Here is a 27,450-nt window from a genome sequence, read left to right on the forward strand (position 1 = left end):
CCCCTTCTGACCCTACCACAACTGTAGTGTTGTCAGCAAACAGCAACTGGCTCACCTGTTTTTCTCCATTTTCTTTAACCGTCCCCAGCCCCTTGCCCATTACCCTCACATTTACCTCCTGCACCAACCCATCTTTGTACACATTGAACAGCCATGGTGACATAACACATCCCTGTTACAGTCCCACCTTTACTGAAAACCACTCGCTCTCCATTTCCAATTCTAACACAGGCACTATACCTCTCATAAAAACTCTAGCCTGCCCTTAACAGCTTTCCCCCAATCCCATATATCTGTAAAACCTCCCAGAGTAACTTTCTGTCTACCCTGTTATAAGTCTCTTCTAAATCCATAAAGGCCCAAAATACATCCTTACCTTTTGCTATAGCTTTCTGCCATATCTGTCTTATCACAAAAATCTGATCCATGCAACCCCTATCTTTCCTAAACTCACACTGTTCCTTGTGAATTACTTCCTCTGTTCCTCTCCTAATCCTCTCAGAAGTTCTCGGTTAAAACCCTCCTGTAAGCCTTCCCAATTACACTCGATGAACTGATCCCTCTGAAACTACTACACTCACATTTCTCCCCTTTTTCCCTTGCAAAGCTGAACTATACAGGCTCTGTTCCAGTCCTGCGGTACTCTAACCTCCCTTAGATGCACATTAAAGACCCTCACTAGCCAGTCCATTATTACTGTACCTCCCTTCTTCAGACACTCCTTATGACAACCATCTAACCCTGGTGCCTTACCTGCTCTCATCATTTAGTAACTACTTGCACCTCATCTTTTCTTATTTCTCCATTTCCTCACCCGTCACTAATTTTCTTAGCGCCTCCCACTGCTACCAGCACTCCCTATCCTCCACATTTAGTAGCTTCCAGAAATAGTCTGCTCATCTTCCCCTTACCATCTCCTCTTTCATTATCATCTTGATCTGCGCCTTTTACTGTTTCATCACGACTTAACCTCCCTTTCCTCTCTTAACTTCTGTCCAAAACATCTTTGTATTACTTTGAGAATTTTCTGTCATACTATTCTCCATTTAATTTTTTTTTGTACCACATATGTTTCTCTCCTCTTACTTTGCAAGCAGTCCCTGAATGCTTGCTTTTGCTCTTCAACAACCTTCTTTACTTCATCATCCCATGACTCGCTACCCTTCCATCTATTTACTCCCATCCTTCTTGTTCCACACACTATCTTTGCACACCTTGTTACTCCCTCTTTGAAACACCCCAATTCCATTTTTGTGCTGATGCCAATGCTGATTCCTATTTACCATTAATTGCCGATTCTGATACTGATGCCAATTCCTATTCACTCTTAGTTGCCAATGCCAATTCCACTTTATATAATTATGGTATATCAGTTTTAGTATAAAGTAATTGAACCATGATTTTTACGTACATATACCAAAGGCTTCCCCCTTACACGGGGGCTAGCCAAAAAGAAAAAGGCATAGAAACCACTCCCACCCATTCCATTTCCTATATATTCCACTCCCCTCCACCCTCCTCCCGGCACCTCCTGGATGACGGGTCATCCCTGCATCTTGTCCACTGCCCTGGGTCAGAGGCAGTGTCACAAGACACAGCACATCCACAGCAAGGCTGCTTCATAAATTTGGCGACCCCCCCTCTCCATCCCCTCATGCAGAAAAGGAGATGGGGAGAAATCCCTTCGGGCTGTGTCAAATTTTTCTCATGCATACTTCCTCACCCCCCATCCCCCACCCACTCCCCCTCATGCATCACAGCATCATCCATACTCAACCCTTCTCCATTCACCCCTATCTTCTGTCCTCTCCTGTCCTTCCTCCATAGACATTCCTCTCTTTTGTAATGCCCCTTTCACCCCATCCATCCATGTCATCCTAGGACACCCCCTCATATTCACTCCTTCCACCTCTGCCTTCCACACTTCTTTTACTAATCTTTCTTCACTCATTCTTTCCATGTGTCCAAACCATCCCAATACTCTTTCATCAACCCTATCTCCCAACTCCCTTTCCACCCCCATTCTCCTCCTCACCTCATTTCTCACTATCTAGCCTAGTAACCCCTATCATACTTCTCATACATTTCATCTCAAACACATTCAAACTCCTCTCTTCCTCTCTCATGTTCCATGTTTCTGGCCCGTACAGTGCTGTTGGCACAATCATTCCTTCATATAACCTCCTCTTAGCATCCATTCCCAGATGTCTATTTCTTATTACATTTTTTAATCCACCAAGGCATTTTCTCACTTCTCTCAGTCTACATTCTACCTCCACCCCCACTCCTCCCTTTCCTGCCAAATTCGCACCCAAGTATCTAAAACTATCCACTTCCTCCAGTCTCTCACCCTTTATGCTCACTTCGAGCCTGCTGTCACTCTCTCCCCTTGTACATCTCATCACCTTACTTTTGCCCACATTTATCTTCAGCTTCCTTCTTTCACACACCTTCTCAAACTCTGTCACTAACTTCCTCAATCCCTCCTCCGATCCTGCTACAAGCACAGTGTCGTCAGCAAACAACTACTGGCTCACCTCCCACTTTTCTCCATTTTCTTTAACCATCTCCAACCCCTGACCCACTACCCTTGCATTCACCTCTTGCACCACCCCATCCATGTAAAGATTGAACAGCCAGGGCGACATAACACATCCCTGATGGAGTCCCACCTTTACCTCAAACCATTCACTCTCTCCATTTCTAATCCTAATACAAGCTCTACTACTCGCGTAAAAACTCTTGACTGCTCTTAACAGCTTTCCTCCTATCCCATATATCTGGAGCACCTCCCATAGTGCCTTCCTATCTACCCTGTCATAAGCCTCTTCCAGATCCATAAAAGCCCAAAAAACATCCTTATCTTTTCCTATAGCTTTCTCACATATCTGTCTTACCACAAAATTCTGATCTACACAACCCCGACCTGCCAGATGTTTTTAATTTAGTGATTTTTAGGCCTCTAAAATCTACTAGTAAAAGAGGTATGGAAGGCAGATGTGGGGGGAGTAAACATGAAGGGACGTCCTAGGATGAGGTGGATGGATGGGGGTGAAGGGGGCTTTGGGGAAGAGGGGAATGTCTGTTGAGGAAGGACGGGAGATGACAGAAGACAGGGGTGAATGGAGAATGGTTGTATATGGATGATGTTGTGGTGCATGAGGTGGAATGGGGTGAGGTAGTATGTGTGAGCAAAATTTGATGCAGCCCGTCTTCTCCTTTTATGCATGGGGGGACGGAGAGAGGGGGTCGCCGATTTAATGAAGCGGCCTTGCTGTGGATGTGCTGTGTCTTGCGACACTGCTTCTGACCCAGGGCAGTGGACAAGGTGCAGGGATGACCCGTCATCCAGGAGGTGCTAAGATAAGAGGGAGGGTGGAGGGGTGTGGAGTGTATTCAGGGATGGAATGGGTGGGAATGATTTTATGCCTTTCCCTTTTTGGCTACCTCCCTTGTAAGGGGGAAAAAGCCTTGGTATATGTATGTATGTATGTAAAATCTACTTACAAAAATTGTATTTTTGAATAACAGAGCTATTAAGCCAAAATGCATAAAGATGTATTGTTATATATTTGCTTGTCAAAATACATAAAAAATCTTTCTAAATGATTCATTTGGCTATAAATTGCTGCAGAGTAAGTGGGAGTTAATCCATCCGCCAGTTTTTCGCACTTACAAGCGGTTAAGATTGATAGAGTCCACGGACGCCCAGACGGTTTACTCCCATATTACTCTCGCTCAATTTCTGTTGTAGAAACTTTGCAGTTTCAACAAGTATATGTATGTATATATATATGTATATATATGTACATACTTATAATTTTTAGTTTAATTTTATATAAGAAATACAAAAGTAAAACTAAAAATTAATATAATTTGCTCAAACATTTACTCCAACTTGTGCTGTTACTTTAAAGGCATCGACAAAATATTGTTGATGCTGATGCCAATTTACCAAAAAAGTGCTGATTCTTGCAGATGCCAATTAATCAGCACACCCCTATATTTGGAATCAGTTTTGCAGCTTGTCATAATTTTTCCAATCTGTCAGTGTCTTTAATGATATTTGGTGACCATATGGAAACAGCATATTCCAAATGTGGATGAATTAACAATTTATATAGCTTGTTGATAAGAGATGGACTTTTGAAGTAAAAAAAATCACACAATCGGTCTTAGAATCTTATTTGGTTTCTCAGAGGCTACACTGCTTAGATGATTTGAGATCATTACTAATAATTACATTGAGATCCTTTTCACTATCCACTTTTGTTAACGAATTACCAAATAACTTGTAATTGTGCTTGCTGTTATTTTTACCTATGTGCATCAATCAATCAAATCTGCCATCCTGAGTTCACTGCTGAACAAAGGCCTCCTTCATAGCATTCCATGATTCACACAACCATGCCATCCTCTGCCATTTCACTCCTGCAAACTTCTCAATCTCATCTCTCCTCCTGTTTGGTCTCCCTCTTCCATGCTTCCCATCTCGCGGTGTCCGCCCAGTAACACACTTACTCAATCGCTCATCAGTTGTTTGCACTAACTTACCTGCTCAATTCAACTTCCTCTCTTTTACCGCCTCCACAATATCTTTCACTCTAGTCTGCTCTCACTCAACTTGCTCTTTTTCGGTCTCTCAGCATTATTCCCATCATTGATCTCTCCATTCTCCTCTGTGCAGTCCTTAGTTTTTTTTCCATTGTCTTCGTCAGTTTCCAAGTCTTACAACCATAGATTATTGCTAGCAGAATGCGTTGATTGTAAACTTTACATTTCAAACATAAAGGTAGAGAGCCTCTTAGGATTTTATTATACTTACCAAACACTCTCCAACCATTTGTAATGCATCTTTTTATTTCACTATCATTATCTTTGGTTACTTTCACCATCTGGCCCAAATAATTATACTCTTCAACTTCCTCAAAACTCACCGTCGTTTAAAATATCTTTGAACTTTCGTGTTGAACATCACTTTGGTTTTACTTTTATTCATTTTTAAACCTACTTTGAGACTTTCCTCGTTCAAATCACTCAGTAAATCTTGCAAGTATTCTGCTGTTTCTGAAATGAGAATGTCATCTGCAAATCTTAGGTGGTTCAAATATTCGTCATTAATCTTCAAACCTTTCTCTTCCCAACTCAACCTTCTGAAAATCTCTTCCAAGCAAGCTGTAAATAATTTGGGTGAAATTATATCGCCTTGCCATACTCTTTTCTCGATCTTGATCTTTTCTTTATCTTTATGTAGTTGAATTGTAGCGGTCCCTTTTCACAGAAATATTTTCTGAAACCCTTACGATCTGTTTGTTTGAACCCTGATTGCGTAGCAAGTTTAGTATTGCTATTTGTTCTACTGAGTCAAAGGTTTTCTCATAATCTACAAAAGCTAAACAGAAAGGTATATTGTATTCTGTAATTTTCTCGATTAGTTGACTCATCTCCTGCAAATGATCTAGAGTCGAGTATCCGCTCCTAAAGCCTGCTTGTTCTCTCAGTTGGTTTCCATCTAAAACTTGACTTAGTCTATTTGTAAGGATCTTGGAGAACACTTTATATAGATTTGATAGCAAGCTAATTGGTCGATAGTTACTAAAGTCCTTCTGGTCTCCTTTTTTTATGAAGCAAAATCACTATAGCATTGAACTACGATTCAGGAACGCTTTCCTGGCATAAGCACTGGGTGTACAACTGAGTTAACTTAATATTTTTTCCCTGCATCATTCAAGAAATCTATCAATATACCATCTTCCCCAGGTGCTTTTCCTCGTTTCATATTTTTTAGAGCCAATTCTACTTCATCCTTTGTAATCTCTGGTACACTACTAATGTCTACAGATGAATTTACTGACTCAACTACTGTCTTCGACGAGTAAAGCCCTTGATAAAATTCTTCTACTCTTTTTACCATTGTGTCCCTGCATTTAATGATTTCTCCATTTCTATCTTTTAAACATATTTGCCGTCTTCCTAAAGCATGTTTGCATTTGGTCCCTTTAATACTTTTACCTTTCTGAAAAGTTTCCTCTATTTCATCCTTTTTTCTTTTCTTTTTTTCCCTCTGCCTTTAGTTCTACTCTTTCTATTTTGTCTCTCCTGCTATTAATCTGCATGGTCCTCCTTGTTTTAATTTGGTCATTTGTAGTGTTGGAGTATTTGTTTTCTCAAATACTTTTTGTATTTCCTAATTTGTCTGCCGATTCCCTAATGATATTCATTAAATTCAAATTCATATCATCGAAGGTGTCCTCATTAGTTCTTAGAGCTTCAAATCTGTTTTTTAATTTCTAATCGACATGGCTCTTGTAGTCGTTAACCCCTTCCATACGGTGCCGCACACGTAGGCGTCATGGACTTAGATCTCGGTGGCAGCAACCAATGCCAGCCGTACGACGTGTCGTAATAATACTCGCATCATAAAATATAGTCACCGCTTATATCGATCGTTCTCTCTCTTCATCCGTAAATTTTGATAACCATAGAAAATGCGATTACAAAAGAATTAGAAAGAATGTCATTATGGAGGGGAGACTACAATAAATATAATCAAGACGCCGATATGGCAGCCTCGCGAATACACTCGCTCCCCATGATGCCTACGTGTGCGGCACCGTATGGAAGGGGTTAAGATTCTCAAGCCTATCCACCATGTCAAGGTGTCAACTCTTGGACAGGTTATCCACATATAGAAGTAGCTAAAGATGAGAGAGGAACATCCTTGCACCTTTTGCTCCCATCACACACACTGTTCACTCTTGGCTTTATCCATGTAAAGATTGTACCTTATCATGATCACAGCAATATTACTGCATTATTATTTCCATTGCACTTCTCACATGGAACAGGTTATCACCTTAATCTGCAACTCAGTCACCCATGCATATTTTAACTTTATAAACATCCTATTTTTGACCATTTATGGTCATTCACTCTCACATTTCCCAGTCTAGTACAGGTTATGCTAATCTAAACATAGCTAAAGAAAGCAATATACATCACTAACATCTACACACCATCCTCCACATCAGCCCCTCAGGGGTTACAACCCACAACTTGTTTATTTATTTATTTTTGGAGCCTTGTTTACGAAGTGAGTTAGGGCATCACTACTTACGACGTAAGTCAAGGTGATAGATGTTTGAGCCCTGCCACCAGCAAGTTGAACTAAGGCCATGGTTTATTAATTTTCCTGACACAAAGTCCTCTGTAAAGGGCACTGTCCTAGCCTTCTGATAGGGGGGAATTTTGAAATGTTAAACTGAACCATCATTATTGTTATTATTATTATCAGCATTATTATTATTTTTTTTATTTTTTATGTATTTATTTATTTATTTTATTATTTATTTATTATTATTATTATTTATTTTATTTATTTATTTATTTTTTTGCAGGAGCCAAAAGTTGAGAAAGATGACGAGTTGGCACGCAAGGTGAACGAGTTGCTTAATAATCCACCCACTCCTGGATCACAAAGGTCATCTGGCTCTACACCAAACCCAATGTTGGGCTCAGACTTGTCAACCCTTTCCAACATCAGGGATTCTGATATTCAGAACCTATTTGGTAACATGTCCCAGCATCAACTGGTTCAACTTCTTGGTGGAGGAATGTCAAGTCTGGCTACATTGTTAGGGCCAGGGTAAGTGTTCTGGTCAATTGTTTTGTGTTTATTAACAATTATTAGCTTCTTGAGGGAGAGTATATACAGTTATGAAAATGTAGCAAAGTTGAGAATAGAGGTGAGTCTTACTTTGCCTTTCAAAATTCTGTGTGAATATTTATAGGCTATGATTAGATATATTCACATATACCAAAAGGCCTATTCACCCTTGTAAAGGGGAAGGTTGAGTCAAAGCATACATCTATTCCACATTGATCCAAAAACTTGTTTGTTGTCCCATTTAAGCACATTGTGGATGAACTGTCATCCCAGTCCCCGCCACACTGGGTCAGACAATACAGCAAGACAGCACTTCCACAACAGTATCTGACAGCCAGTCAGTATACTCCCACCACTTCATTATATAATGATACCCCCTATTTTCCATTCATTCCTTTCTTTCATATGCACACTTTCATGTTCAACAGATATTTCTTGTCTTCATTGCCCCCTCTCATCTTATCCATCCACCTCATTTCTGGTCTTCTCAAACTCACTGCATCCATGTATGCATTCTAAACTTTCCTTACAAGTCTTTTCTCACTTACTCTTTTTCATATACTTAAACCATCTCAGCATTCTTTGATCAACCTTATCTGCCAGCTCTTTCCTTCCCTGCTATCTCCCTCACCTCTACATTTGTCCTTGTAATATACAGCATACTTTAGAAACCCTTTATCTCGAGCATGTTTAGGTTCTTCCATTTTGTTTCCATTTAATTCCAAGTCTTCCCCATGGAGTTCCATGAGCATAATCACTCCCTTGTACAGTTGTCTATTTGCATTCATCCTCCTACTTATTTTTCATTATTTTTTCCATTTCTCCCAAACACCTACAGGCTCCCTTTATGCTATAGTTTAACTCCACCTTGACTCCATCCCCTGCTACATTTCTAAATATGTAAAGCTTAGTTCTACCCACAGCCTCTAACACAGAACCACCATCACCCTGTGTATATCTCTTCACCATACGCCCACATATATTTTCAGCTTTTTCATCTCTCATACCCTTCCATACTCCACTAAATGCTTCACTCTATCCTTTAATAGTTCCAATGTATTAACTAATGAGGTTTTCAGGTGGTTCGGTTTTGGATGAAAGCTGGTAAGGCACCAAGGTTAGTTGGGTGTCCTATGGAGTGTCTGTTGAAGGGAGTAATAGTTATAATGGATTGACTACTGAGATTGGTTTAAGGCAGTTTGTGTGGTTTTAATATGAGGTATTATGTAGGCATTTTTCCAGATTGTTGGAATCTTATTGTGCATCCAGGTGTGGTTGAAGACAATAGTTAAGGCTTTTATTGCATTTGAGTCAAGGTGTTTGAGATCTTATCTAGGCCTTAAGGATGGGAGTTTGAAAAAAACATTGCCTCTTCTATATCTGTTTTGGAGAAAGGAGTGGCATCTTGTGTTTATTTTTATTTATTTGTTCATTTTATCTTGATTTTATTATTATTTATGCTTATTTTATTCATTTCATTTAGTAAAAAAAGATGTTTTGGAAGGAAATTAAGAAAGGAAGAGGAGACAAATCAAGTAGAGAACAAAAGGTAAAAGGTGCAGATGGAGAGATGATAATGGAAGATATAGTAGTAAGAGGAAGGCGGGCAGAGTATTTTAGGGAGTTGCTAAATGTGAAGAAGGATTGGGAGGGGAAAAGTAGTTGCAGTGAGAAGTGCTAAGAACATGACAGTGAGGAAAATGAAGAGAAATAAGGAAAGATGAGGTGAAAGCTGTTATCAAAATGATGAGAACAAGTAAGATATGTGGGTTAGATGGATGTCATGTGGAGTGTCTAAAAAAGGTAGGTACAGTGATTGTGGACTGGCTGGTGAAGTTTTTTAATGTTTGTCTAAAAGAAGGTGGAGGACTGGAGGATTGCTTGTATAGTTCCACTTTACAATGGAAAAGGGGACAAGTGTGAGTGTAGTAGTTTCAGAGGAATCAGTTTGTTAAGTTTAGTTGGGAAGGCTTATGGGAGGGTTTTGATTGAGAGAAATGGAGGGAGTAATTGGTGAAGAACAGTGTGGGTTTAGGACAGGTAGGGGTTGCATGGATCAAATTTTTATGGCAAAGCAAATATGTGAGAAAGCTTTAGGAATGTTTTTTGGGCTTTATGGATTTGGAAAAGGCTTATGACGGGTAGACAGGAAGGAACTGTATGAGGTATTGCAGATATATGGGATAGGAGGAAAGCTTTTAAGAACAATCAAGAGTTTTTACTAGAGTAGTAGAGTCCATGTTAGAATTAAAAATGGAGAGAGTGAGTGGTTTGAAGTAAAGGTAGGACTTCACCAGGAATGTGTCATGTCACCATGGCTGTACAATTTATACATGGATGGGGTGGTGAGAGAGGTATTGGAGATGGTTAAAGAAAATGGAGAAAAATGGGAGATAAGCCAATTGTTGTTTGCTGACAATACTGCACTTGTAGCAGGATCAGAAGAGGGATTAAGGAAGTTAGTGAGAGTTTGGAAAGGTGTATGAAAGAAGGAAGTTGAAGATAAATGTGGGTAAAAGTAATATGAGATGTACAAGGGGAGAAGATGGCAGCAAATTGGAAGTGAGTGTTAAGGGAGAGAACCTGGAGGAAGTGGATAGCTTTAAATACTTGGGTGCTAATGTGGCAGGAAAGGGAGGAGTGGAGGTACAATGTAAAATGAGAGAGGCAAGTAAATGCCTAGGGGGATCAAAAAGTGTAATGAGAAATACATTTGGGAAGGGATGCTAAGAGGAGATTGTATGAAGGAGTGATTGTGCTGACAGCACTGTACGGGGCAGAAACATGGAACATGAGAGGAAGAGTTTAAATTTGTTTAAGATGAAATGCCTGAGAAGTATGGTAGGGGTTACTATGCTAGATATAGTGAGAAACAAGGTGAGGAGAATAATAGGAGTGGAAAGGGAGTTGGGAGATATGGTTGGATAGATGGAAAGAATGAGTGAAGAAAGACTAGTAAAAGAGGTGTGGAAGGCAGAGGTGGAAGGAGTGAACATAAGGGGGAACCAAGGATGAGGTGGATGGAGTAAAAGAGGGGAATGTCTGTTGAGGAAGGGAGAAGACTGAAGGTAGGGGTGAATGGAAAATGGTGGTGTATGGATGATGCTGTGATGTATGGAAAGGAGTGGGTAGGGGATGGGAGGTGGAGTATGTGTGAATGATATTTTGACACAGCCTGAAGGGATTTCTCTTGTTTCTTCTCTTTTTCTGCATGAGGGGATGTAGATGGTGGGCCTCTGATTAAATGAAGTGGCCTTGCTGCGGATGTGCTGTGTCAAGCTACATTGCTTCTGACCCAGGGCAGTGGGTGAGATGCAGGGATGACCCGTCATCCACGAGGAGCCAAGAAAAGAGGGAGGAAGGGTTGGTGAATGAGAATGAAGTATATGGGCATGAAATGGGTGAGAGTGGATTTAAATCTTTGACTTTGGCTCCCACCCTTGTAAGGGGGAAAAAGACATTGGTATATGTATATATTTCATTTTTTGAGTTGGGGGATTTTATATTGATTTATTGATTTTTGAGATGTGTTTGTAGATATTGCACTGCTGTTTTGGTGATCTTGTCTTTCCATTGGTTGCTCCATATGCTTCATGGGTGGTTAATTCAGTTTTATGTCTCAAAACTTCTTCCATCAGGAGGCTAGGATGGTGCCCCTTACACATGGAATTTAACAACACATGATTCATTACAAACAGACTCAAAATAGCCCCAGCCAAATCTACAGTAACACTTCTCACTAACTGGACAAAAGAACACATTCATACCTCATCACTATATCAACAACACTACTACCACACACACACAAAGCAGACACAGTCGAAGCAGGACATGCCAGAACAAACGCTCTGAACCGCTAGCTAGCGATTCATGAACGAACATTTTGGAAGCAGACCTGGTTGTTTACATACATACGGTGTAGTGAAAGCGAAAGCTCGTTGGAACCAAAATGTAAATGTCTTTGCATCTCCATTTTTTATATAAATATATATACATTTTTTCATTGTTCTTAAAAAAAAATGGAAAGAAGTGAAGAAACTCCGAGAGACAAAGAACCAGCAAAGAGATGCTTAGAAGAAAGTAGAATTGAGACTCCACTTTGTGTTGTTCGAAAGAAGACGTGTCTTTCTCAAACACCAAGGGAATTACTAAAGGTTTGAAAGAGGTTTATTTTAGGGGTTTGAAGGGGAAAGAAATATTATGTATAGAGGATTAGAAATGGATAGAGAATCCAGTATAGAAATATAATGAGAAATAGAGATATTAATGACATTTTGGATGATATAATAGAACTCAAAAGTGAGTACAAAACAGTGTACTAAGAAGTATCTATGCTAAGGAAAGCCAATGAGGAAAATATTTGGGAGATAGATGACTTAAAAAAGGAATTAAATAAATTAAAAGAAGAAAATGAGAGGTTGAAAAGTGAAGACATAAATATGAATGAGACATTTAAAAAGGAGATAAAAGATCAAATGCAAGAAGTGACTGAAAATGTGGAAGAAAAAAATGAAAGAAAATGACTTACAGGAAAAGAAACAGTGGATAGTTGAACAGGAATGTCAAAAAGTATCCCATAAAAAAAATAATAGAGCAACAGGTCAAGGAAAATACCAAGGAAACAGTGATCCAAGTAATTAAAGAGAAAGGCAACTTAGGGACACAGTGGATAAAAAAAAGATGCATTGTAATCTATGGCATTAAAGAGAAGCATGATGCACCTAGATATCAGAGGGAAAAGGAGGAGAAAGAGATCGCTAAGGAAATTCTGAAAGAATTACAAGCGGAAGGACAAGGCTTGGATAGGGAAATCGAGGAGACCTATAGGATAGGCAGATACTCTAAAGAAAAACAATACAGGCCACTGAAAGTAAAGCTTACATTTCAAACAATTCCAGAGGAAGTACTATCCAGAACAACGAAATTAGCAATTAGTGAACATTACAAAAATATATATGGATGAAAAAAGAAATGAGTGAGGAAGAAAAAGAAAAAGAACTTAGAAACAAAGCAAATAAAAAAAAAACGAAAAGATAACTGAAACTGAAAAAAACAATGTTTTTTGAGGAGTGGTGGACCTGAGGCTGAGAAAATGGTATATAAGGAAAAAGGAAACAAATAAGACAGAAAAAGACGAGGAGAAAGGAAATTAAAAATAGCTTATACCAATATAGATGGAATAACTTTAGGAATGAATGAATTAAATGATTACTTGGCCTTAGAAAAACAAGACATAATGGGAATAGTGGAAACTAAATTAAAATGTACACCCAACACTGTGGAACAAGGTTTATACAACTGCTGGACAAAGAACAGAAAGGATAAACAGGGTGGCGGAGTATTAATTTTGACTAATAAAGATTTAAGTGTAACAAAAATAACTGAAGGAAAAAATAATGTAGAATCAATTATGATACAAGTTGAAAGCAAACATATGAAGAATAGAAAATTTATAGTGGTGTATGTGCCCCCCCAAAACACAGTCCTGGACAGAAAGTGATCATTACAAAATATTAGAAGATACAAAATATGAATTAACTAATATAATGAAAGACAGAGGAAATACAGTAATTATACATACATGCATATACCAAGGCTTTTTCCCCCTTACAAGGGAGGTAGCCAAAAAGGAAAAGGCATAAAATTATTTCCACCCATTCCTTCCTTGAATACACTCCACACCCCTCCACCCTCCCTCTTATCTTAGCACCTCCTGGATGATGGTTCATCCCTGCACCTTGTCCACTGCCCTGGGTCAGAAGCAGTGTCACAAGACACAGCACATCCACAGCAAGGCCGCTTCATTTAATCGGCGACCCCCACTCTCCGTCCCCCATTGCATAAAAGAAGATGGGGAGAAATCCCTTCGGGCTGCGTCAAATTTTGTTCACAGATACTACCTCATCCCTCATCCCCCCACCCATTCTACCTCATGCAATCACATCATCCATATACAACCATTCTCCATTCATCCCTGTCTTCTGTCCTCTCCTGTCCTTCCTCAACAGACATTCCCCTCTTCCCCAAAGCCCCCTTCACCCCATCCATCCACCTCATCCTAGGACGTCCCCTCATAATCACTCCCTCCACATCTGTCTTCCATACCTCTTTTACTAGTCTTTCTTCACTCATTCTTTCCATGTGTCCAAACCATCCTAATATTCTTTCATCAACCCTATCTCCCAGCTCCCTTTCCACCCCTGTTCTCCTCCTCACCTCCTCATTTCTCACTCTAGCCTAGTAACCCCCATCATACTTCTCAGACACCTCATCTCAAACACATTCAAACTCCTTCTCTCTTCTTCTCTTATGTTCCATGTTTGTGCCCCATACAGTGCTGTTGGCACAATCACTCCTTCATACAGTCTCCTCTTAGCATCCATTCCCAAATGTCTATTCCTCATTACACTCTTTAATCCACCAAGGCATTTACTCCCTTCTCTCAATCTACATTCTACCTCCACCTTCACTCCACCTTTTCATGCCACATTTGCACCCAAGTATCTAAAACTATCCATTTCCTCCAGTTGCTCTCCCTTAATACTCACTTCCAGTCTACTGCCATTTTCACCCCTTGTACATCTTATCACCTTACTTTTACCCACATTTATCTTCAATTTTCTTCTTTCACACACACTCCCAAACTCTGTCACCAACTTCCTCAATCCCTCCTTCAATCCTGCCACAAGCGCAGTGTCGTCCGCAAACAACAACTGGCTCACCTCCCACTTTTCTCCATTTTCTTTAACCATCTCCAATCCCTGACCCACTACCCTTGCAATTACCTCTCGCACCACCCCATCCATATATAAGTTGAACAGCCAGGGGGACATAACGCATCCTTGACGAAGACCCACCTTTACCATGAACCACTCACTCTCTCCATTTCTAATCCTAACACAAGCTCTACTATCATAAAAACTCTTGACAGCTCCCAAAAGCTTTCCTCCTATCCCGTATATCTGCATAACCTCCCACAGTGCCTTTCTGTCTACCCTGTCATAAGCCTTTTCCAGATCCATAAAAGCCTAAAAAACATAATTCCCCTTTCCTATAGCTTTCTCACATATCTGTCTCACCACAAAGATCTGATCTACACAACCTCTACATGTCCTAAATCCACACTGTTCCTCACCAATTACTCCTTTTGTTCCTCTCCTAATCCTCTCAATCAAGATCCTCCCATAAGCCTTCCCAACTACACTTAACAAGCTAATCCCTCTGAAACTACTACATTCACACTTGTCCCCTTTTCCCTTGTAAAGTGGAACTATACAGGCAGTCCTCCGGCACTCTACCCTCTCTCCAGCAAACATTAAATAACCTCATCAGCCAGTCCACCATCACTGTACCTCCCTTTTTCAGACATTCTGCATGGCATCCATCCAGACCAGGTGCCTTACCTGCTTTCATCATCTGAACAACTGCCTTCACCTCATCCTTCCTTATTTCTCCTCCATTCTCCTCACTCATCGCTCTCATTTTCTTCGCATTTCCCACTGCAGCTATCTTTCCCTCCCTATCCTCCTTCACATTTAGCAACTCCCTAAAATATTCTGCCCATCTTCCCCTTACTGCCTTCTCTTCCATTATCATCTCTCCATCTGCACCTTTTACCTTTTCTTCTCTACTTGATTGGCCTCCTCTTCCTCTCTTAATTTCTTTCCAAAACATCTTTTTATTACTTTCAAAATTTCCTGTCATACTCTTACCCCATTTCACATCTGCTCTCCTCTTTGCCTCCTTTACCTTTTTGCTTTACTTCTCTTTTCTTTTCTTTGTACCTCTCATATGACTCCCTCGTCCTATTTTGTAACCAATCTGTGAAAGCTCGCTTCTTCTCTTCTACAACCTTCTTTGTTTCCTCATCCCATCATTCACTACCCTTCCTTCTATTTCCTCCTGTCCTTCTTGTTCCACACACCATCCATGCACACTTTGTGACTCCCTCCTTGAGCCATCCCCATTCCTCCTCCACACCTAGCTCTACTCTATCCTTCACTCCCTCCCACTCCTCCTTCAGCTTCTTCTTGTACTCCTTCTCCTTTTCCTTTTCATTTAAAGAGTTCACTCTAAGCACCTCCCTACCTTTTGTCCCTTTCCTCTTTCTCCATCTATCCTCCACTCTCAACTTACCTTCCACCAAAAAATGATCTGATATTCCCCCACCCTCTCCCCTTAGCACATGTACATCCATAACTCTTCCTATCATAGTCCTCTTTACCCCTACATAATCCATCAACGCTCTATCTACCACCCTTCCCTCCACCACCCTCTCCCATGTGTACTTATGCTTGACTTTCTTCCGAAACACTGTATTTGCTATCATCAACTCTCTATACACATTTCCACCATCAACTCTCCACTACGATTCTTTCCTGGAACTCCACATTTCCCAACCACTCCATCAATTGGACCATTTCCTACCCTAGCATTAAGGTCTCCCAGTACTATTACATTGACATTTCTCCCTAAATCCTCAATGCACTCATTTAAATCTATCCAAAAGGCCTCCCTTTCTTCTACACTCTTCTCACTGCCAGGCCCATATGCACTTACAAAGACCCACATCTCCTTTCCCAGTTTCACCTTCATCCACATTATCCTTGAGGACACCTCCTTCCACTCCACTACATGTTTACCTATCTCTTCACTTTCTAGAATAGCCACCCCTTCCCTCCCTCGCCCTCTTTTCACTCCTGATAACCTCCCACTTACCCTCCCAAACTTACACTCACCCTTCCCTTTCAACTTAGTTTCACTCAAAACCAACACATCCATCTTTCTTCTCACAAACATACCTATCTCTTCCCTTTTACTCTCATCTGTACCACATCAACGCACATTAAAAGACCCAAACCTTAGGGTGCTGGTCGTTTAGGAATGTCCCCTGTGGGGCTACAAGGAGAAGGATGCCTAGTCCCACTCCCCGTCCCTTTATTCTTGCCTCTTACGATCCAAGTGGAAATACTTGGTGGCCGTATTCTTTTCCCCCACCACAGGGAATTCCCCCACAGCAGAAAATGAATACTCAGAGAAATGGTACAGGACAGCAGCAAGGGGTTGGGGGACAGCATAACGGAGGGACAGTCGTAGTATAAAAGTGTCATCATTTCTCTATGAAGAGTTTTCCTCTATCATAGACAAAATGATGTGTGGCTCTGGTCCATAGGGGTGCCCCATATAGACCCTAAAGTATCAACTGCATGCTACTTTGCCACAAAAACAAGCAGCCATACCCCAGACGGGGTAAAAACAGAATATCGAGAGATTATAGAATTGGTGAAGAAGAGGTCAAAAAAGTAAACTCGGAAAAAGACCTTGGAGTGATGATCAGCAAAGACATGACACCGGATAAGCATATGAATAAAATAGTAGGAGAAACCAATAATTTATTGAGGTCAATAAAAGTGGCATTTGCCTATTTGGACAAGGAAATTATAAAAAAAAAAAAAAAAAAAATTAACTACACTAATAAGACCAAAACTCGAGTACGCAGCAACACTATGGACACCCAGTATCAAAAAGAATATAAAGAAGTTAGAAAGAATACAAAGAGCAACAACAAAACTGGCACCAACTATTTCCAAAATGACATATGGACAAAGACTGTCCAAATTAGAATTACCATCTCTGGAACAAAGAATAGAAAGAGGAGACTTACTATCTATAGAATTGTGAAGGGAATGGAAATCTTAGATAAGAATAATTTATTGAAATGGGACAATGGGAAAACAAGAGAACACGAAAAGAAACTAAAAAAAATAAGATAATTACTCGTACAGAAGAGATCTGAAAAAAAAAATAGCTTCCCACACAGTGATAGATACTTGGAACAAATTAGACAAAGAAACAGTGTGTGGAAACACTATTCAAGATTTTAAGAAAAAACTTGAAGCTGAGAGATACAAAGACGGGTCACCACGAGCATAGCTCCCTTCCCGTATAATACAACTAGGTAAATACACACACACATACTCTGAAAATTCTTGGTGTAACATACGATACATCCATGTCATTCAAACATCACATCACAAACATGAAAAAAAATATATATATATAATTGCACACCTAGACTTAATGCAAGTAATAATCACTGGAACAACATTTGGCCAAACAAAGAAACTAATACTACAATATACAAACAGTGCATATGCTCAGTGATGAATTATGTGAGTTCTGCATGGGCACTTAATCTCAGTGAGACACACCTTAATGCCTTCAGACCATACAAAACAAAGGCCTAAAAACAATTACAGGCTGCACAAGTACAACACCTACAGACCATCTACACTATGAAACAAAAGTCCTCAAAGTCAAGGATCACCTTGACCTGAGAGGCACACAAACACTTGCTAGAGCCTCCACAAACACAGCACACCCGCTACACTTCATAGCAGAACACACACCAAGGGGAAAAAAAAAAAAAAATCACCTAAATATCTATATCACACACACTCTTCTCTTCCTCCACAACCACCAAATACCAGCCTCCAGACATATTCATAATCATATCACACACTGCTTCATTAACACACTAAAAGATAACACATTGCTGCATGCCAGACCCCCTGATATCCATCCATCTGAGTCCTCTCTCCCACGAAAGGACAGTCCACTTGGCCAGACTGTGGTGCAGCCACCACCCAGCCCTTCTAAGCTACCAGAAGAGGCTGGATGACCGCATTGTGGACAACTGCCCAGGATGTAACACTTCGCCCCATACTATTCAACACAAAATGGAAGACTGCATTATACACAACCACGCACACAAACAACACATGTATACATGCATGACTTACCCACACCAGACACCTCAGAAATACAAATCTCTTCCTACGCAGACGACATAACAATCACATGCACACATCGTAACACAGACAAAGCTGCAGAAATAATCCAGCCTTACCTTGACACACTCAACACATGGTTCATCACAAACAGACTCAAAATAGCTCCAACCAAATCTACAGCAACACTTCTCACCAACTGGACAAAAGAACACAAATACATACCTCATCTCTACATCAACAACACTCTAATACCACACACAAACACACCGAAAATTCTTGGTGTAACATACGATACATCCATGTCTTTCAAACAACACATCACAAACATAAAAAACAAATGCACACCTAGACTTAACGCACTTAAGTCAATCACTGGAACAACATTTGGACAAAACAAAGAAACTAATATAACAATATACAAACAATGCATACGCTCAGTGATGAATTATGCGAGTCCTGCATGGGCTCCAAATCTCAGTGAGACACACCACAACACCCTTCAAATCATACAAAACAAAGCCCTAAAAACAATTACTGGCTGCACAAATACAACACCTACAGACCATTTACACCATGAAACAAAAGTCCTCAAAGTCAAGGACCACCTCGACATGAGAGGCACACAAACACTTGCTGCAGCCACCACAAACACATCACACCCGCTACACTACATAGCAGAACACCACACCAAGAAACATTAAAACTACACCCAAAGACCTTTATTACGCACAGATACTCTCTTCTCTTCCTCCACAACCACCCAATACCAGCCTCCAGAAACATATTCATAATCATATCACTCACCGCTCCATTAACACACTGAAAGACAACACACTGCTGCATGCCAGACCCCCTGATATCCACCCTTCTGAATCCTCTCTCCCACGAAAGGACAGAGTCCACTTGGCCAGACTGTGATGCGGTCACCACCCGGCACTTCTAAGCTACCAGAAGAGGCTGGACGACCGTGTTGTGAACAGCTGCCCAGGATGTAACACTTCACCCCATACCATACAACACATAATGGAAGACTGCATTATACACAATCATGCACGCAAACAACACAACATACACTCTATAAAGGATTTGTGGGAAAACCCAGTTTCGGCTGTGGCCTTCCTTGGGGAGACGGGACTGCTCGGACAGACAGTCTAGGGAACGACAACAACAACAACAACAACACAACATACATTCTATAAAGGATTTGTGGGGAAACCCTGTTCCGGCCATGGTATTCCTTGGGGAAGTGGGACTGCTTGGACAGTGTAGGGAATGACAACAACAACAACTCACTGATGGCAGGGCTCAAACTGCCATTGTCTCAACCATAAGTAGTGACACCCTAACCCACTCTGCCAGTGAGCATCATGGGTGGTGGGTGGGGTTATTAAGAGATTTTGCTGGGTTTGCTGGTAAATACACCACTTTTTTTCCATCTATTTTTCCCAGTGTTGCTTGTTGTTCATTAGCTTTGTGATGTCTTCATTTAATTTTCTTTTTTCTTTTTACAATAAGAACATTTGATTTCAGTTTTATATTATTATTATTATTATTATTTTTTTTTTTTTCTTTTTTTATTGGCTGGATATTTTCTCTCTCCCTCTCTCTCCTGTAATGTATATTTTGCATGCCTTTGGAATGGTTACTGCTACCCCATTCGCTATGTTATGAATTAGAACTTGTTTGTGTCATAGGTCACTAAATTTTCTTGTATTTCCTCTGTGTATTCTTGCCAATTTATTGTATTATGAACATTTTGTATACAGGTTGTATTTTCCCTTGTAGTTCTTTGGGTAATTTTTTATTAGGAAGTTGTCTGAGGGAAGGCCATATGTAGTTTTCCATGTTTGTATTTGAAGGGAGAAAGAGAGCATTATGATGTCTGGAAAAATTGTTTGTTGGTTATATTGAGAAGGTCGCCAGGTGGAGTGGTTGCTAGTGTATATGTTTGTTAATCTGGTGTGTATGTAACTTTTCTTTTCATCTCCTCTTGTTTAAATTTGGAGCAGAAGTACTTGTGAAAAATATAATCCTTGTGTGATGCATGAATATTTGGTATTTGGAAGATAGTGGATAAATTTGAATGGATATATCTTGTTGGTAGTTTCTCCTATCAAATGGAATTTGGGAAAGTGTTTAGACAAGTCCTTACTTGTTATGATAGTGGAGTTAGTATGCATAATTGTTAAGTACTTGCTACATGCTTCATGGACTGTATATTTTCATGGTAATTGTCATTGTCACTAGTTCATTACCTAGTGAAAGAGTTGTAGTCTGTAGATATGTGTATATCTAATATATATAATTGAAGTTGTTGAATATTAGTTATAGTGATTGTTTTTAGATTTTGCCTGTATTTTCACAATGTATGTATTTTCATTTGTACATTGTTTTGTACTGTATATGAATCTATAAAGTTTATATTGTTTTTAAGCATAAGATTTAGTTCCATGGTGCTGTAGAAGACATGCATTAAGGAGCTAGTTTGTACCTTGAGTGGTCGTAGAATGAGTTGTCCTTTCCTTCTCCAGCAGATCAGGCAATAGGTCAGGCAGAGCAGCAGAGTCGTCTTCATCAGGCCCCCGTAGGACCAACCAAAGCAACACTAGTGCAGGGTACTTTGCTTGTTGTACTTTTGTTGTGCTCCCTTTCTAGCCCATGTTAAGTTTGCAGAATTCTCCAGGTTTGTAGATTAGGAGTCAAAAAGGAACTTTACAAAAACTGAGTAGACATGAGTTGTTTGTGTGTGTGTGTATATTTACCTAATTGTATTATACAGGAAAAGAGCAGTGCTCATGTGGTCCTGTCTCTTACTTTGAAATCAGACCTTGACTCTTTGGACTCCTGTTTGCCGGATTTAAGATTTCCAGGGCATTTTTTAGATCTCGAATATTTTTTTCTGATTTGTGGATATTATCTGAAACCATCTAGCAACCACAAAGAAGTCCAGCATTAAAATTTCCAGGGCCATGATCAAATTAGTCAGATGTAGACCAGCTGTCACACAAGGTGGTGGGATCTTGGCTGATGGGATATTTGCCTGACAGTATGTGTATAATCCAGACTTAAGTATGAGAGAAATATGTGAAATTGTATGTAATCTGGATCAGGTCAGACTTTAGCAATTACCAGACCTTTGGAGTTCCCAAATTGGATTTATCTCCCATTTGGTCTGGCAAATAAAAGGTAGAATGTGCTTCAGCATAGTCATAGATCATGTGTTGGACTTGTGATTGACATATATTACCCTCCCAGATAATAGTTCAAAGCTTATATATGGGCCAATCTGTGAGTAATGCTATGACCTAACATGGCAGAAAAATGAGAGTAGTGCTCAGAGAAAAGAGTTCAGCTTGGGAAGAGGCGAATAGTGGGGTTCCACAAGGATTGGTATTGGCTCCAATAATGTTCACCATTTATGTGAATGACATGGATAAAGATATAGATTGTTACATGAGCTTCTTTGCAGATGATGCTGAATTGCTGAGGAAAGTGAATACTGAAACGGATTGTGAATCACTACAGAGAGACCTAAATAGGGTTTGGAAATGGAGCCAAAAGTGGGAAGTAAACTTAAACATTAAGAAATGTAGCATAATGGAGTTGGGGGAAAAAAAATAATATCAGGACAATATGAAATTGGAACAAAGAAAATAAAGAAAGTGGGATCTGGAAAACACCTGGGAGTAATTATCTCAAATTACATGTCCCCTGATAAACATACATACATATACCAAGGCTTTTTCCCCCTTACAAGGGAGGTAGCCAAAAAGGGAAAGGCATAAAATCATTCCTACCCATTCCATCCCTGAATACACTCCACCCTCCCTCTCATCTTAGCACCCCCTGGATGACGGGTCATCCCTGCACTTTGTCCACTGCCCTGGGTCAGGAGCAGTGTCGCAAGCCACAGCACATCCACAGCAAGGCCGCTTCATTAAATTGGTGACCCCCCATCTCCGTCCCCCCATGCATAAAGGAGAAGATGGGGAGAAATCCCTTCGGGCTGCGTCAAAAATTGCTCACATATACTACCTCACCCCCATTCCCCCCACCCATTCCACCTCATGCATCACAACATCATCCATATACAACCATTCTCCATTCACCCCTGTCTTCTCTCCTCTCCCATCCTTCCTCAACAGACATTCCCCTCTTCCCTAAAGCCCCCTTCACCCCATCCATCCACCTCATCCTAGGACATCCCCTCATGTTCACTCCCTCCACATCTGCCTTCCATACCTCTTTTACTAGTCTTTCTTCACTCTTTCCATGTGTCCAAACCATCCTAATACTCTTTCATCAACCCTATCTCCCAACCCCCTTTCCACCCCTGTTCTCCTCCTCACCTCCTCATTTCTCACTCTATCCAGCCTAGTAACACCCATCATACTTCTCAGACACCTCATCTCAAACACATTTAAACTCCTTCTCTCTTCCTCTCTTATGTTCCATGTTTCTGCCCCATACAGTGCTGTTGGCACAATCACTCCTTCATATAGTCTCCTCTTAGCATTCATTCCCAAATGTCTATTCCTCATTACACTTTTTAATCCACCAAGGCATTTACTCGCTTCTCTCAATCTACATTCTGCCTCCACCTTCACTCCACCTTTTCCTGCCACATTTGCACCCAAGTATAAAAAATTATCCACTTCCAGTCGCTCTCCCTTAATGCTCACTTCCAGACTACTGCCACTTTTACCCCTTGTACATCTCATCACCTTACTTTTACCCACATTCATCTTCTATCACACACTCTCCCACACTCTGTCACCAACTTCCTCAATCCCTCCTCCGATCTTGCCACAACCACAGTGTCGTCTGCAAACAACATCTGGCTCACCTCCCACTTTTCTCCATTTTCTTTAACCATCTCCAATCCCTGACCCACTACCCTTGCATTTACCTCTCGCACTACCCCATCCATGTATAAGTTGAACAGCCAGGGCAACATAACGCATCTTTGACGAAGTCCCACCTTTACCACGAACCACTCACTCTCTCCATTTCTAATCCTGACACAAGCTCTACTACTCTCATAAAAACTCTTGACAGCTCCTAGAAGCTTTCCTCCTATCCTGTATATCCACAAAACCTCCCACAGTGCCTTTCTGTCTACCCTATCGTAAGCCTTTTCCAGGTCCATAAAGGCCCAAAAAACATCCTTCCCCTTTCCTATAGCTTTCTCACATATGTCTTACCACAAAGATCTGATCTACACAACCTCTACCCGTCCTAAATCCACACTGTTCCTCACCAATTACTCCCTCTTCCTCTCCTAATCCTCTCAATCAAGATCCTCCCATAACCCTTCCCAACTACACTTAACAAGCTAATCCCTCTGAAACTACTACATTCACTCTTGTCCCCTTTTCCCTTGTAAAGTGGAACTAGACAGGCACTCCTCCAGTCCTCCGGCACTCTACCCTCTCCCCAGCAAACATTAAATAACCTCACCAGCCAGTCCACCATCACTGTACCTCCTTTTTTTAAACATTCTGCATAGCACCCATCCAGACCAGGTGCCTTACCTGCTTTCATCATCTTAACAACTGCCTTCACCTCATCCTTCCTTATTTCTCCTCCATTTTCCTCACTCATCACGGTCATTTTCTTAGCATTTCCCACTGCAACTATCTTTCCCTCCCTATCCTCCTTCACATTTAGCAACTCCCTAAAATATTCTGATCATCTTCCCCTTACTGCCTTCTCTTCCATTATCATCTCTTCATCTGCACCTTTTACCTTTTCTTCTCTACTTGATTGGCCTCCTCTTCCTCTCTTAATTTCTTTCCAAAACATCTTTTTATTACTTTCAAAATTTCCTGTCATACTCTTTCCCCATTTCACATCTGCTCTCCTCTTTGCCTCCTTTACCTTTTTGCTTTACTTCTCTTCTTTTCTTTGTACCTCTCATATGACTCCCTCGTCCTATTTTGTAACCAATTTGTGAAAGCTCGCTTCTCTTCTACAACCTTCTTTGTTTCCTCATCCCACCATTCAATACCCTTTGTTCTATCTCCTCCTGTCCTTCTTGTTCCACACACCATCCTTGCACACTTTGTGACTCCCTCCTTGAACCATCCCCATTCCTCCTCCACACCTAGCTCTACTCTATCCTTCACTCCCTCCCACTCCTCCTTCAGCTTCTTGTACTCCTTCTCCTTTTCCTTTTCATTTAAAGAGTTCACTCTAAGCACCTCCCTACCTTTTGTCCCTTTCCTCTTTCTCCATCTATCCTCCTCTCTCAACTTACCTTCCACCAAAAAATGATCTGATATTACCCCACCCTCTCCCCTTAGCACATGTACATCCTTAACTCTTCCTATCATAATCCTATTCACCACTACATAAATCATTAACGCTCTATCTACCACCCTTCCCTCCACCACCCTCTCCCATGTGAACTTATGCTTGACTTTCTTCCGAAACACTGTATTTGCTATCATGAACTCTTTCTAGACACATTTCCACCATCAACTCTCCACTACGATTCTTTCCTGGAACTCCGCATTTCCCAACCACTCCATCAATTGGAGTGGGGTATTGGCTGCATGTTATTGTGGCAAAGTGGCATGCAGTTGATACTTTAGGGTCTATATGGGGCACCCCTACGGACCAGAGCCACACATCATTTTGGCTGTGGTAGAGGAAAACTCTGTTCATAGAGAAATGATGACACTTTTATACTACGACTGTCCCTCTGTTATGCTGTCCCCCAACCCCTTGTTACTGTCCTGTACAATTTCTCTGAATATTAATTTCCTTTTTTGCCTACCTTTCCTGTGGTGGGGGAAAAGAATACTGCCACCAAGTAATTCCACTTGGATCGTAAGAGGCGAGAAGAAAGGGAGGGGGATTGGGACTAGGCATCCTTCTCCTTGTAGCCCCACAGGGGACATTCCCTGATAAACAGATAAACAAAATTGTTGGAGAATCTTACAACTTACACCAATGGACAAAGAAATGGTTAAAAAAAATACAAAAGGATTACAAAGGTGGAGTATGCTGACAGGGACCATTTGGTCCATATCTAGGTCGGATGCCAAAAAAACATACATACGTATACCTAAGGTTTTTCCCCCCTTACACAGGGGCTAGCCAAAAAAGAAAAAGGCATAAAAAAAAAAACTCCCCATTTCATTTCCCATATATTCCACTCCCCTCCACCCTCCTCCCTCCCTCCTATCTTGGCACCTCCTGGATGACGGGTCATCCCGGCATCCTGTCCACTGCCCTGGGTCAGGAACAGTGTCGTAAGACACAGCACATAAATAAATGAATAAATAAAAACTATAATAATGTAAATAATAAATAAAATACATAAATGCATAGGTATAGTTGAATATTTAACAAACGGGTAAATAGTAAATAATAAGCAAACGGACAAATGATAACAAAACAAATAAACAAATAAAGTAAATGATAGTCATTACAGCATCTTGTCAAACCAATAAGGCCTAAACTAGAGTATGCTTTGACACTATCGTCACCCAGTGCCAAAAGGAATATAAAGAAAATTGAATGAATCCAGAGAGCAGCCACGAAAATGGCCCCAACAGTTTCAAACCTGTCATATGAGGAGAGACTGGCTAAATTGAAATTACCAACTTTGGAACAAAGAAGAGAAAAGGCGACCTGCTGACCATTTACAGAATCGTGAAAGGTACAGAAGTCCTTGATAGAGAGGACTTACTAAATTTGGATAAGAGAATTACAAGGGGACATGCAAAGAAATTCAGAAAGGATAGTTATAGAAGAGACCTGAAAAAAAAAATCCACACAGTGGATATCTGGAATAAACAATGGTATATGCAAAAACTATACACGAATTTAAGAGCAAACTAGACACTGCAAGATACAAAGACGGGACACCACGAGCATAGCTCCCCTTCCCATTAGATACAACTAGGTAAATACACACATAGGAAAAAATAATGTGAAATTGATCATGATAAAAGTTGTAAATAGTGACATGAAAGTAGAAAATTTGTGGTGATCTATTTGCCCCCGAAAACACATTCTTGGAAAGAGATACAACAAGGTAAAATACACATGCATGCAGGCACCAGAACATCTACCTATTTACATTCCTACTTACCTCAGTGCTAGCTTGCATTGTTGTGGTGGTTTTCATCCTCGAGCAGAGACCTTTAGGGTTCCCAAATTGGATTTTCCTGCCATTTAATCTGACAAATATAGGGTTGAATGTGTGATAGACAGCCTTAGATCATGTGTTGGACTCATGATTGATATATTACCCTCTCAAATGATAGCTTAAAGCTCATATATTGTCCAGTCTATGAGTAATGCTACGACTTTACACACACGCATGGATGAGGAAGTGGTAAAGAAAATATTAGTTACACTGATAAGACCAAGATTGGAGTACACTGAAACACTATACCCAGTACTAAAAATTATATACAGAAATTAGAAGGAATTCAAAGAGCAATGACAAAGATGGCACCAACACTCTAAATTGACATATGAACAAAGATTGTCCAAACTGGAATTACCAACCCTGGAACAAAGAAGAGAAAGAGGAGATCTACTGACCAATTACAGAATTGTAAAAGGGATGGAAGTCCTCGACAGAGATGATTTATTAAAGTGGGATAAGATAAAAACAAGAGGACATGAAAAACTCCAAAAGGATAGTTATAGAAGAGATCTGAAAAAGAATAGTTTCCCACACAAAGTGGCGGATATCTGGATCTAATTGGATGAAGCAACAGTGTGTGCAAAAATTATACAAGAGTTTAAGAAAAAACTTGGTGCTGAAAGATACAAAGATGGATCACTACAAGCATAGCTCTCTTCCCGTATAATACAGCTAGGTAAATACAAACCTCTGGACTAACAATGTAAAATTTGAGCTCCTGAGAAACACATTAAAAGTGGAACGTCTCAACAGTGTCGCATTAGTAGGATAACTAGGTTGTGTTAAATGGGAAAGGGAGTGCTTGTGGATACCAGAGATAATTA

The 27,450-nt window shown here is 40.4% G+C and overlaps 1 protein-coding gene across 3 annotated transcripts in view; it reads left to right on the top strand.

Moving 5' to 3' along the window:
- Positions 1-27,450, top strand: part of Rpn13 (regulatory particle non-ATPase 13) — a gene marked incomplete at its 3' end in the record, with an annotated part of 55,545 nt that overhangs the window by 7,323 nt on the left and 20,772 nt on the right. The window contains 2 exon segments of one of the 3 annotated variants that reach the window (XM_076188550.1): positions 7,398-7,645; positions 20,994-21,074. In XM_076188550.1, coding sequence (XP_076044665.1) covers positions 7,398-7,645; positions 20,994-21,074 — 329 coding nt within the window. 3 annotated transcript variants of the gene reach the window in all.

This window comes from Oratosquilla oratoria, chromosome 7, assembly GCF_046742065.1.
Source record: "Oratosquilla oratoria isolate Oo_2021 chromosome 7, ASM4674206v1, whole genome shotgun sequence".
NCBI classification, from domain to species: Eukaryota; Metazoa; Arthropoda; class Malacostraca; order Stomatopoda; family Squillidae; genus Oratosquilla; species Oratosquilla oratoria.